General features: G+C 48.4%; 1 protein-coding gene across 2 annotated transcripts in view; it reads left to right on the top strand.

Moving 5' to 3' along the window:
• MCC (MCC regulator of WNT signaling pathway) overlaps positions 1-13,266 on the top strand; it is a gene marked incomplete at both ends in the record, with an annotated part of 445,755 nt that extends 432,489 nt beyond the window's left edge. For both annotated transcript variants that reach the window (XM_079702132.1, XM_079702131.1), the window contains 2 exons: positions 11,475-11,597; positions 13,086-13,266. In XM_079702132.1, coding sequence (XP_079558258.1) covers positions 11,475-11,597; positions 13,086-13,266 — 304 coding nt within the window. The remainder of the gene's footprint in view (positions 1-11,474; positions 11,598-13,085) is intronic.
• Positions 13,267-14,191: the final 925 nt, after the last annotated feature.

The following is a 14,191-nucleotide window of genomic DNA, read 5'->3' as shown; positions in this document are numbered from 1 at the left end:
GCTTCGGGGCACTGGCAGCTGCCACCTGTGTCTGCAAGTGCCAGATGGTTCTATAAAACGCTAAGTGAAGGCAATCAACAAATCACAGCGGCCGCTCTGTCCAGGGACAGGATGCGCCCGACTCATCAGCAGAGAAGGGGCACTTAGACTTCCTTTCATCTCTCTGATGAGTTACGGGCGAGCCGCTGCTGCCGGGAGAGGGCTGTGTGTCAGATCCCTGTAAGGAGACATCGGGGGCAGGTGGGCCCCGACTGGTTAGGGTGGTCACAAGAGACCAGATCTGGAGAACGTGGATGTGCCCCTGTGGGGGGTGGAGCTGGGCCATCCAGGAAGATACACAAGGCGGCGTCTCGGAGTTCAAAGAGGCGGAGTGGGAACTCCCCGGTCAGCCCTGGCCCGTGGGCCTCCACCGCTGGCTGAATTACTCCTAATAGAAGGGACTCCAGATGACACGTGAACCCACAGCGCTGACACAGAAGCCAAGCAAAGAACATGTTTCAAAGCAAGGAAGCGACCACTTCAGGTTGGGGTGGGTTAAGAAGGGGAAAGGCAAGAAGCGAAGACAGCTGGTGGGAGAAGGTCGCTGTGCAGAGAGGGAACTCTGGGGGAACTCTGTCTAAGAAGGAGACCCCGGAGCGCATCTGTGTGCGCCTGAGGATGACCCCGTAAGAGAGGGCTCTCTCATGGTCACAGAGTAACTTTACAGGATGCAGATCTGATGGTACCCTCACACTCGTGTTCCTCTGCTGTGTAACAAAGTACCACAAGCTTTGCAGCTTAAACAATGCCCATTCATTAGCTCACAGTTTCTGTGGGTCAGCAGGGCAGCATGACTGGCTTCTCTGCTTAGGGTCTTACAAGGCTGCAGTCAAGGCGTCATCCAGGGCCCTGTTCTTATCTGGAGGCTCTTGGGAGGAATCTGCTTCAAAGCTCGTTCTGCCTGTTGGCAGAAGTCAGCTCCTGGCGGTTGTAGGGCTGACACCCCATTTTCTTGGGGCTCTTGGCCAGGGGTAACTCCTAGAGGCCTCTAGAACTCCTTCTGCACAGACTTCCTGGTCCTCAAAGCAGCAAACACCTCCCTCTCATCACATCCCGTCCCTGCTTCAAATCTCTTTCCAGGAAGAGCCCAGTCCTTTTTAAGGGCTCACCTAAGTCCACCAGGTCTACCCAGAATCATCTTATCCTAAGATCAGCTCTTTGGGACTTTAATTACATCTGCAGAATTCCCTCACAGCAGCACCTGGATGAATGAATAACTGGGAGGTGTGTGTATGCTAAGGGGCCAAAATCTCAGAGGCCATTTTAGAACTCTGCCTACCACACCTCATTACCTAAGACCTTCCAGTGACTCCGGCTGTCTGTGTCTAAGCTCCTTCGCAAGTGTGTGATGTGACCCCTGCCTCCTTCTCCACCCTTGCCCTATCACATGCCCCCTCCCACCCTGAGCCACACCAGGCCGCCCGCCCTCTCTGTGCCTCTGGGGCTTCAGTGCTGCTGCCACCTCTGACCTCACACCACCAAAGCCCAGGTCCCAGGCACTCACAGCACTGTGCCTCTTCCCTGTCTATAAAATGTGTTTATTTTTTGGTTCTAGTGAGCCCTGATTGCGTTCTATCAGAGAACACATCATTGCTTTGTTTCTTACGTGCCTGCCTCTTCTTCCCCTGCTTCACCTTCCGCTGCCTGCAGGAGAGTCCCTTGGGGGGGCGGGCAGGGGTCATGACTTACCCAGCTGTACGACTCTGGTGACTTTGTTCCTTCTAAATGATCCCTCAGTGATCTCAGCCACATTTCTCTCTGCCTACTGGACATCTCCCCCGAATATCAGGCTAGAGCCTTAAAACACACCATGTCTAAAACAGAAATTATAATCCTGTTTCCTCCTGCCCTTTGAAATTGGCCTCTTTTCAGAATTCCTATTTATATTAAAAAAAGTAAATTCTTCTAGTGATCTAGGATTATAATTTTGAAGTCTCCTATCTCTGTCTCTTGTCTGCAGATTGTATTGTTTTTTTCCGTTAGAGTCCCATCCATCCCATGCCATTTGCACTGCCTTCTCCTGAGTTTAGCCCTCAATCCCTCAGAACTCAGTAGCATCCCGATGGGTCATTCTGCCATTAGTCTCACCTTGTGTTCTGCCACCAAAAATACCTTAAAACACACTTCTGATCATGCTGCTCTGCAGGTACACCTTCAGTGGCTTGGCCTGCAAGATCATCTGTAGGTCCCTAACTTAACTTCCTAGCCCATATTTCAAATGTTTCCCTACATGTAACCTGCGGTCCAGATTCATCTGGGCAGTTCATCTTTCCGAGAGCATGCCCTTTGCTTTATCCCCCCACCCTGCCCCATCTCTCTCAACCTGGGGACCCCTCCTCTTCATCCCCTCCCGTAGGACACTCATCTTCCGGAAGCTTCCTGTGTCACCTCTTCTCTGCGCCCCTGATGGTACAGACCACTCATCGTCCATCGGTGCCCGCAGAGCACGTGGTTGTCAGAGGGCCTTAGAACAAGCCACAGCAAGCCTCCTTGAGTTCAGATCCATGTCCGAGTTCCAAAAATATCTGCCCAGCTCTAGAAATCTTCCAGATTGGTAGGAAAGAACAACTGTCCATGAAAGGAAAGAAGATGGCACTGATTGACCCCGATTTCAGCAGCTATGGATTTAATACTGTTTTTGAGCCGTACACATAGCGGATTGAAATGAAGAGGGAACTGGTTGGAGTCCTTTAAAGAGGGAGACCCCACTGAGCAAACAAGCAGCAGAATCTTCACCATTTTATTAGTAGGACCATTATTTTTAAAGGTGCTGTTTTATTAAACTTGCACTTGCTGATTCTTCCTATGTGGCTGATTTATAAGAGCAGTCAGGCAGTGGAAGTTGTGCTCAGAATTCCATAAATGCACAGGGGTCTGCAGGACGTTAATGGAATACAACGTGCACCTGTGAGTCCATTATCATGTCAACAAACGGCTGAGGTCCAGAGCCGGCCTCAGAGGGCACCGGGAAAGACCAGTGCTCATCCTGGGGGTTGAGGTAGGCGTTGCTTGGATAACTGAGATTTCTTTGTATCCCTGTCATTCCCCCCACGTTCCAAAAGCTCAGAGAAAAGGCCTTGCCCTGGATCACATAAAGGCAGAGTGATGGAGGACATCGAAGCACCCTGTAGCATGGGCAAGGCAGCAGCGTGCAGATGTGCGAGAAACGTGGTCGTAGGGAGGTCTGGGCTGTCATCTTGTGGCTACTCCTGGCAAACTCACCCCAGCACAACACCTGCAGAACATGATTATCTGGGACACCCCCTCCTTAGTTCCACAGGCCTGGGCTCTTCACCAGAGAGCTGTCTGCTCTCCTGCCCCACTGTCTGCTCGTTGTGAATCAGCATACTTCAGCAAGATGCTGAAGGGCAGGCTCGCAGACAGACCCCTGGGTGCATCCCAGCTCCGCAGGCGCACCTGCCGAGACTGTTCACTGTGCCTCAAGTGCCTCATCTAGAAAACTAGAATAATAATAGAGCACTGACCTCCAAGGCTTGTGGTGAGAAGTAACTTCCTCCTTGTAAAGGACTTAGAGCTGTTACTGCTGGCTGGATTTTCTAAAAGAGAAGTAGTTATAGACTGTCATGGCTACCATGAAGGAAAGAAATAGGGTCATATTCTCTGCGGAGATTTTTTTTTTCCCCAAAAAAGTAAATATAGGTTGCAGTGAATAATGGGGAAGTGACAGGGTGCTGGGATGTCATTACCCTGGGACATTGATTTAGATGGGTGGTCAGGGTAGGCTGCTCTGAGGAGGTGATATTTAAGCTGAGATGAGAAGGAGGAAAAGTAGCCATGGGGAGGAAGTTCATCCCAAGCAGAGGGGGCTGACTGCACGGGGTTCCGTCCTGGGAAGAAGCTTGGTGTGTGCTAAGAATGGATAGGATTCCAGGGTGCGAGGGGGAGGGCGATACCAAAGGCTGGGTCAGGCAGGGCCTTTAGAGTAAAACCATGGACGTTATTCCAAGTGCAGGGCAATAAATACGATCTGAGTTGTCATATTAAAAACTTCCTCTGGCCACTCTGTGAAAGCTAGATTCTGGGGTACAAAGGTGAAGCAGAAACACCAGTGAGGAGGCTCCTGTGGTTGTCCAGGAGAGAAATGATGGCAGCTTGGGCCTGGATGGTGGCAGGAATGGCACCCATTTGGTAGGTGGGGTTTGCTGCTGAGCGAACGTGGAGGATGAGGCAAAGGGAGGGTCAAGGCTGACTGAAGACGGGTGTTGGCAACTGGGTGAATGGCCTTGCCGGCCTCTGACAAGCGAGGAAGCGCGGGTCGGGGAGGCCGTCTCAGAAAGTCTGCTTTGGACACGCTGAACTGAAGATGCCTGTTAAGTAGAGATGTCACAAGGACAAGTCCAGAGCTCCGGGGAAAGGCCTGAAGATTTAGAAGTTTTTAGCATGTAGGTAGTTTCTAGGAAAATAAATGCGAATGGAGAGAATCAAGTCAAGAAAGGGTGGGGTAGGGCTTCCCTGGTGGCACAGTGGTTGAGAGTCCGCCTGCCGATGCAGGGGACACGGGTTCGTGCCCCGGTCTGGGAAGATCCCACATGCCGCGGAGCGGCTGGGCCCGTGAGCCATGGCCGCTGAGCCTGCGCGTCCGGAGCCTGTGCTCCACAACGGGAGAGGCCGCAACAGTGAGAGGCCCGCGTAGCGCAAAAAAAAAAAAAAAGAAAGAAAAAAAAGAAAGGGTGGGGTACAAAATAGGGCCCAGGCCCAAGTCCTAAATACTCCCAGCATGTAGAGGTGGAGGAGAGGATGAGGAGCCAGGGCAGAAGACGGCACGGACAGCTGGGGAAGTGGGATGAAATCCAGGCGCCCGGGGAAGAGGAGAAGGTGCCGACAGGTAAGATCAGGCCAGAGGGGACCCTTGGATGCGTCAATGCCCAGATCATCGGTGGCCTCATGAGCAGTTTCAGTGGAGACAGAAGCCTGATAATGGAAGGTGGGGAAGAGGAACCACATAGGCAGACCATTCTCTCTCGTTGTCTAATTCCACATAATGAGCAATTACAAAGAAATTCCAGGCCCTGTGGCTGCGACTCCCTGCGGTTTGGTCTGATTACAGCTCCTCTGGAAGGTTTCCTGGCTGGTGCAGCCACTGCCCACCTCATCAGGCCCGGGCTCTTGCCCTGCCTCCCCAGCCTCCTCATCTGGACTTAGTGATTAAAGCACTGTGGCTGGCCTTTTTCTTTGCGGGAGAATGCGGCCTCCTCCCTGATGGCCCCGAGAATCCTGCTTCCAGACCCCCGGGCACACTGACAGCCTCACTGCAGAGGCCTGCGAGGCCGTCTCCTGCCCAGGCTGCCCGCCTGGATTTTCTCGTCACCAGCAAACTCCCACTGAGTCTGCCTCTCACTTCCCCTGTGTGTATGCCACTGCTGACAATTACGCTTCAGTTAAAAATAAAAAGCACTTCCGGCTGCGTGGCTAAAGTAAGATTCGGAGGACCTTTTGTGACCAAAGGTGAACCTGGGGATGGGGCGGAACCTGTAAGCGAAACCCCCGTGTGTGCTGGGGGCTGTGGGTCTGCGTGGTGAGAGTAGGAGCCAGGATTGTCTGCTTGCTGCTGTAGGTGCATATTCCTGAGGGTCTGTATTACTGAGTGTGAAGACACAAGGAAGGGATTACACAGTTCTGGTCGTTCCGGAAAACACCGTGTGAACACATGACCATGGAGGGGCAAGTGGAACATGTAGTGTTTAATTTGTACTTTCTCATCTGCGTGGAGCCTATGAAAGTGTTCCTTTTAGCCTTATTACCTAGACAAACCATAGAAATTCTTTCTGAACTGAAAGCCAAGCAAATTTGAATCAGAAGTTAGAAGGAACAGGAAATGAATGGTTGAGGTTCCAAAGTGACTTGGATTAGCAGGTTTATGGCTCTCAGTGTTTTTCAGGTCATCCTTTGAAAATCAGAGGAAAGCTGTGGTCTTCAGAAAAGTAGAACCGTGCGTGTAATTCTGCATAAAAGTTCAGAGAGTTCAAGACCACATGAAGCTTATTTGTAGACCCAGGTAAATAGCACTGCTGCCTTACCAGAGTTTCCCAAATTTGCACAATAATAAGAATCACCTGAGGCATTCTTTTTTATTGAGGTATAATAGACATATAGCATTATATTAGCTTCTGGTGTACAACGTGATGACTCAATATTTGTATGTATTGCAAAATGATCACCATAATAAGTCTAGTTAACATTTGTCACCATAGTTACCAAAAAAATTTCTTACTTGTAATAACTTTTAAGATCTCCTCTCTCAGCACCTTTCAGATATGCAGTCCAGTAATATTAAGTATAGTCACCATGCTGTACATTACATCCTCGGGACTTATTTATAACTGGAAGGTTGTACCTTTTAACCCCCTTCACCCATTTCGCCCGCCCCCAGCCCCAGCTCTGGCAGCCATCAGTCTGTTCTGTGTATCTATGAGCTTGCTTTTTGTTTATTTATTTTTTTTATTTTTTTATCTTTTTGCGGTACGCGGGCCTCTCACCGCTGTGGCCTCTCCCGTTGCGGAGCACAGGCTCTGGACGCGCAGGCTCAGCGGCCATGGCTCACGGGCCCAGCCGCTCCGCGGCATGTGGGATCCTCCCGGACCGGGGCAGGAACCAGCGTTCCCTGCATCGGCAGGCGGACTCTCAACCACTGTGCCACCAGGGAAGCCCGCTTTTTGTTTTTTTAGATTCCACATACAAATGAGATCATACAGTATTTGTCTTTGTCTTATTTCACTTAGCATAATACCATCAAAGTCCATCCATGTTGTTGCAAATGGCAAAATTTCACTTTTTTATGGCCGAATAATATTCCATTGTATATGTATCCCACATCTTTATCCATTTATACACCGATGGGCACTTGGGTTGTTTTCATATCTTGGCTATTGTAAATAGTGCTGCAGTGAACATGGGGGTGCAGATATCTTTTCAGGGTGGGGATTTCATTTCCTTTGGATAAATACCCAGAAGTGGAATTGCTGGATCATATGTTAGTTTTATTTTTAATTTTTTGAGGAACTTCCATTCTGTTTTGCATAGTGGCTACACCAGTTTACATTCCCACCAACAGTACACAGGGTTCCCTTTCTTTGCATCCTCACCAACATTTGTTATTTCTTGTCTTTTTTATAATAACCATTCTGACAGGTATGAGGCAATATCTCATTGTCATTTTGATTTGCATTCCCCTGATGATTAGTGATGTCAAGCATCTTTTCATATGCCTGTTAGCCATCTGTTTGTCTTCTTTGGAAAAATGTCTATTTAGATCTTCTCTCTTCTTTTTTTTTTTTTTTTAATTTTCTCTTTCATTCAAACCCTGGCTTCTGCTCATTTTTTAATCAGGTTGTTTTTTTCCTATTGGGTTGTATGGATTCTTTATATATTTTGGGTACTAACCCCTTACTAGATACATGATTTGTAAACATTTTCTCCCATTCAGTAGGTTGCCCTTTCATTTTGTGGTTTCCTTTGATGTGCAGAATTTTAGTTCAATGTAGTCCCATTTATTTATTTTTGCTTTTGTTGCCTTTGCTTTTGGTGTCAGATTCAAAAAATTATCACCAAGATTGATGTCAAGCAGCTTACTGCCTGTGTTTTCTCTAGGAAGGAGTTTGATGGCTTCAGGCCTTACCAGGTCTTTAATCCATTTTGAGTTAATTTTTGTGTATGGTGTAAGACAGTGATCCAGTTTCATTCCCTTGCATGTAGCTGTCCAGTTCTCCCAAGACCATATATTGAGGAGACCGTCCTTTCCCCATTATACACACACACACACACACACACACACACTCTTGGCTCCTTTATCATAATTGGGCTCTCTATTCTGTTGTATTGATCATGTGTCTCTTTTTATGCCAATACCATGCTATTTTAGTCACCTGGAGCACTTCTTTTTTTTTTTTTTTTAATAAGTTTATTTATTTATTTATGGCTGTGTTGGGTCTTCGTTGTGGTGTGTGGGCTTCTCATTGTGGTGGCTTCTCTTGTTGCAGAGCATGGGCTGTAGGCGCGTGGGCTTTAGTAGTTGCAGCACACGGGCTCAGTAGTTGTGGCTCACAGGCTTAGTTGCTCTGCGGCATGTGGGATCTTCCCGGACCAGGGCTCGAACCTGTGTCCCCTGAATTGGCAGGAGGATTCTTAACCACTGTGCCACCAGGGAAGCCCTGGAGCACTTCTTGAAACTACACTTCCTGGGTCTCAACCCAAACCTACTGAATCAGAATCCAGGGATACCCCTGGTACTGTTACTATAAACACATGCTCTAGAGCAGCACTGTCCGTTAGTAACATCACATGAGCCACAAAGGCAAGCCATGATGTGTGTAACTATATTTTCCAGTAGCTACGTTAAAAAACTGTAAAAGGGAAATTAACATATTTAGCCCAGTGTATCTAAAATATTATCATTTCAACATATAATCAATGTTTTTTCAGTTATTTTACCTTCTTTTTTTCATATTAAGTCTTCAAATTCCAGTGTGTATTGTACACTTACAGCACATCTCAGTTCAGACTGGCCGAGTTTCAAGTGCCCAAATGGCCTCCTGACACCTCTAGGCTGCGTGTGGGAAGCGGCCCTAGAGTTGCTACTGCACAGGGGTTTAGCGTTTGTCCAGACAAGCGACACCAGAGGCGTGACTCTTACTGCGGGTGTCTGCCTTGCTCCAACAAAAACAGGTATAAAGTAACTCACATTTTAGGTTTAAGTTTGGGGTTTAGCCTGTCTTTGTAGCTTTAAATAAATCAGCATCATGGTTTTCTACCCTGCTGTTTGGACGGCAGTTCACTCCCATCTCCCTCCCTTCCCGAGGCCTAAGGGGTTCTGGGGACAGTTCTCAGCTCCCAGAGATGGCTTCCCACTCCCAGCCCTGTCCCCATCTCCCTTCACCCCCAGCCAGGGTTGGGCAGGGTCTATGAGGGCCTCTCTTGCCGTCCTGGGTTCCATCCTCCATTGGAGTCTGCCAGTTCTGGAAGGTTCCCTCCAGTCCCCAGGGGCCTGGGCCCTTCGTTTTGCGGGAGCTGGGATTTGCACACTCACCCTTTGGGGTTGGGACAGGGATGTGGATGTAATTAGGGGGTGGGGAAGAAGCCATATTGCTCCAGGCAGTTTTATGTTGTGAATTTGAATTCATGGTTAGATTTTAAATTCTCTTCATAATTTTCTTCTTTCCTTTTGCACTATTAATCGACTTAAAAGAATTTGAAACAGTAACAAAATGTAAAACAAATAACCCTTCCCTATTCTTTGTAGCCAGAGGGAAGAGGGGAGAAATCTTTCATGCTCTCCTAACTTTCCCTCAGCTGACGGAAGGCTGCCTGCAAGGCTGAGGGGATGGGCTGGGGAAGGAGGGAGAAGCCGCCCTCCTGAGACGCCATTCTCACTTCTGGTAGGAAATGGTGCCACTCTGGGATTCCAGTGGGAAATGCAGCCAGATCTGAGATTTCCTGGTGGCCGCTAGGGCCCAGGAGAAACCTCAGCAACCAGGAGGCACTAGCTGGAAGGCTCTGTGGGGGCTCCAGCTCCCTTAGGGCTGGTGGGAGGAAGTCACTGGGGGCTATGCACACTTATCCTCACTCACAGAAGCAGGCCTGGAGTTTTGTGTTGCAATTCCTTTCTTCATTAATGAATTTGGAAAGCTGAAACTGCACTTAGAGTAGCTGGAGGCAGAAATGTTAAAAGATTAGATACTTGAAAAGCCAGGAGGGGAGAACCAGGGCTGAACCACTGAGCACCTGAGAGTCCTCCCCTTGAAGGTCACCCCCCAGGCCCATCCTACAGGAAGCACAACTGAGACTCCGCACACACTTTACAAAAGCATCCAAAATTATAAACACTTAAAGCAACTCGAAATGAGTCAGGTGAAAGCAGCGAAAGCGGTGAGTCAGTGAAAGCATCCCGTCATCCTCCTTCAGGGAGTTCAGCACTGTTGAGTGTTTAGCCTTAGTCAGTCACTACAGTATATCAGCTATTCACACATTTTTGGTTGTTTTTGGAAACATGACATCCAATAGAACTCACCCTTTTCACTTGACAGTGTATCAGCTTCTCTTCCATTCCAGTGCACGTCAGTCTGCATGTTTTATTAACAGGGTAGAGCATTTCAAGAGAACCACTAGGAGACCTTGAGTGACTTAACCAGCCCCCTGGTTGTTTCCCATTCTTAAGCTTATAATAACCAGAGCTGAAGTGAATCCAACTGTAATCGCATGTATAGGAACCTACACTCATACTGTTTCTGTAAGAAAAATTCCTATAAAGTTTCTTAGTCAAGGGATGGGTTCATTTTTTATTTTGCTAGATGCTGGCAAATGCCTTCCAGAACCATCATGCTAATTTACATTTCTCATACACTCATGAGTTGTTTTTAGAGGAATTTCTTCCATAAATCCTGGTTACTCGGTATGCTCCAAGGTATCCCATACCTTAAGTGACCTGTTTTATTAACAGCTGTTGTCACTGTGAAGCTATCCGCTAGCATGGCGCTCGGCACTGGGGATACATCGGGGAAGAAACCAAATAAGGTCCTTGCCGCCCTAGGGCCTGCATGCTGGTGGGGGAGTCTGCTGAGCAGGTTACAGCCGACTGTGTCGAGCGTGCCACGTGCGACAGAACAGAGTGGCACCGTGCCGGTGATGGGGACCTCAGGAGGGAGGAGGGCGGTCGGTAACGCCTCCCTGCCCAGGTCTGTGCTCTCGTGGGAATTAGAGGAAGGCAGTAAGCTGACTGGACACCAAAAACCTCCTAAGTCACTTGGCTTGGGTCCCTGCAGTAGTAAAGACCCAATGGAACTTGAAGCCAGGGACTGGGGGAGTCCAATGAGCGCGAATATAACTTCCGTACTTGAAATGTGATCAAGAACCTGCAAAATGATAAGAATACCTATTCTCCCTCTACCACGACCACACCTTTTTTTATTTTGCCTGGTAGGATCGTGTTGATTTCATTGAGAAGGGACTCATCCCAGGTAGGCACCCAGACCAGGTTTATACTCTTGAATCCCCGCATGGTTCAGGAGATGCTTAGCACACTTGGAAAAGAGCACAGAGACCAGAACAGGGGTTTGTGGTCAGACTGCACTCTGCTTGCTGAGCATCTGGTCCGCCCACAGCAAGAAGGAACTTCTCCGTGGGCTTAGTTTCCCCATCTGGAAGACGAGAAACAACTTCCTGTCCTGTTCCTTTGCAACACGCACTTAGATCTCTAAAGGGCCCTTATCATTGAAAGCAGACTCCAGCAGGCCTTCGAGACTGCAGTGGTGAGGTGTTCGGGCTCTGCAGAGGGGCGCTCTTGTGCTCTCTAGTGTCTCCCCTTTGGTCTGTACTCCTGCCTTTGGACTTGGCAGGCTAAGCCCTCCTCCTCTCTGCCAGGGCAGCAGCCATCTCCATTCTCTCACGTTACTCACAGCATGCTGCATCTCTCCTTGATACAGAGAAAAGAAGTTAAAGGCCAGAGTTCAAGAGTTGGTGAATGCCTTGGAAAGACTCACCAAGAGCAGTGAAATCCGACACCAGCAATCAGCGGAGTTCGTTAATGACCTAAAGCGAGCCAACAGGTAAATTCTCCGTTCGTAATCCACAGTAGTACTTGGACTCATACACCAGGGAGAACGTTTCCATAATTGCTGGAAATCAACTGTAGAGAACAGTGAATCCTCAGCTGTCTCCCTTAGGGCCTGACCTTCCCTAGGGTATTACTTCCCAGTGTTCCACAGAAACCTAGGAAATGCTCTGTAAGGACACGTCCTTGGGTTGGATGTGTCTGGGAGATGCAGCAGACTGTGGTCCCTTCCTAACACTTCATATAGGAAAGGTTCTGAGAAGTCATTCAGTTAAAAAAAAAAAAAAAAATCAGCCTATGTTTAAGCCAACGTTTTCCAAGCAAAATTGGCTACACAACTTTTTTTTTGAGCAGCATTCAGAAATCGGGTGGAACACATTAGGGAGCATTGCTCTAAGACAGCAGCCTCGAACTTTTTGGGCTCGTGACCCCTGTAAAAAAGGACCTCAAAGAGTTTTGTTCTTAAAAATTGTCTTGATAAACTTCATTTGAGAAACTAAAACAAATTTTAAGTTTTTTTTATTCATTTACAAAAAACCCCACAACTCACTACATATAATACAAATGGCATTTATTTTAAAAATTACTATTTTCCAAAAAATAATTAAAAGAGTGGCACTGTTTCTACAATTTTACAAATATCTTTAATGTTTGGTTTAATTTGGGACAGCTAGATTCTCACATCTGCTTCTCCAGGCAATATGTTGTTTTGAAACATACTGAGGAAACCCAGCTTCATGTACATCTGTAGTTAGAAAATAAAGGACCTCACAGATTTCCCTTGAGAGGGCTTTGGGAATACTGGGGGTCGGTTCTCAGACTACACTTTGAGAACCTAACAGTATATGGAAGGGATCTGGGGTGCTGTTTTGGACCAGGGAGAGTATGGGGACTTTCCTAGCTCTGGGCTCAGCCCCTGCCCTCTCTCCCCAGAGGCCTGTGTCCTGTGTTTGGCTGGCAGCATTAGCTTATGGCCTGTGTGCTCTGAATCCCATCAGCCCAAAGCATAAAGGGAAACAGTTGGTGCCTCTCTGTCCTCATCCTAGGTGAGGTGACTTAGACTGCAGTGTGTGAGGAACTCTCTCCTACAACTGCCACTTGAGCATGCTGCAAGCAGCCATGGAACAGCAAGTAGATCCACTATTTGTATTTCCATGACAGATTTCTGGAGTTCAGCTACCTTTTCTGCTCATCTGTTTTGGATGTGGCCAGTCTGGATTGTTGGTTTAAACCCCTCCCAATACGTTAGCGACAAGCCTCTAGCAGTCAGGCTGAATGAATCGTGGTTAAGTCAATACACGAGAGGCAGTGAGTGTTGAAATACTAACCACTTGATTTCAAATTCTTACTGAAGAGGCTGAGTGTCCTCTGTTTGGAGTGGTACTTACTGGACCAGGTTACCCAGTGGGCAGGACAGTGTGCAGTGCATCTCAGTGCTACTTAGGATAAATCTTCATTCTCATTTCCTTCTGTTCCCACATAGCAACCTGGTGGCTGCCTATGAGAAAGCAAAGAAGAAGCATCAAAACAAACTGAAGAAGCTGGAGTCTCAGATGATGGCCATGGTGGAGAGACATGAGACCCAAGTGAGGATGCTCAAGCAAAGAATAGCTCTGCTGGAGGAGGAGAACTCAAGGCCTCACACCAATGAAACTTCACTTTAACTGGCACTCAGGCTCCACAGTTCTGTCCGTGGAGGCTAAAGTCTAGCAGGTCGCTGAGAGAGCGGCCCCAGAGGACAGAGTAACCTGTTGGGAGAAGGAGAAAAGGGAAGGTTGGCAGGTAGGTCAGCACTTGGACAATGGAGTGCCCTGAACTCAGCCCTGGAGCGAGTGGCCCTGGGACGCGGTGTAGACTGTATCCAGAGGATCCTGCCCCTCCCCTCCTGGGCTGTGGACAGCGTGGGAACCCCTGCCGTGTGTGCCGGCTCCGCAGGTCTTGCTTCTGCTTTCAGCACTGGCTCTATCACTCTCCCACCTTTCTGTTCTGGAACTTGTGCATTGGTGGTATAATCCAGGCATCATCAGTTCCAAGATTTGCCATTCTTTTTTTCTCTTTTTGGTGGACAGCAGCCTTCTCTCTGACATCCCTAATTTCTCCTCTTTCCTTCTCCTTCAGGGGAAAACTGCTGGGGGCGGGGCAGGGCAGGGGGGGGCAGAGACAGTGCTCAGCATCTAGAAGAACTGCTGCTTTGTTTATTGCAACCAGGCTTTGGTTTTCAAGTCCCAGGTATCAACATTTAAGACACAGGCTGTCACTCAGAGGTGTTCTGGGATGTCAAGCGCAGGCAGATGGCACACAGGGGTTCCTTACTGTCCCAGATATGTTGAAGCTACAGGTAGAGCAGTTGGGTCTGAACAACTCTGTGTGGGAGAATGAGAACTTCCTTCACCTCTCACTGTGAAAGCAGGGCTGGGCAGGGAGCTCTCTTTAGACAGGTTTCCCCGTCCTGGTGGAGCCTTACTAACAGCCAAGGCTTGGAGCTGAGAGGATCCCGTTGATACGTGTAAGGGAACTAAACTGTTGTCAGGAGCAGAGACGCATTAGTACTTTCCACCACCCCAGGGCACTACATAATTGCTGTTCTAC

The sequence above is a fragment of the Hyperoodon ampullatus genome (assembly GCF_949752795.1).
Source record: "Hyperoodon ampullatus genome assembly, chromosome: 4".
NCBI classification, from domain to species: Eukaryota; Metazoa; Chordata; class Mammalia; order Artiodactyla; family Ziphiidae; genus Hyperoodon; species Hyperoodon ampullatus.
This window is presented reverse-complemented; position numbering and strand designations above follow the sequence as displayed.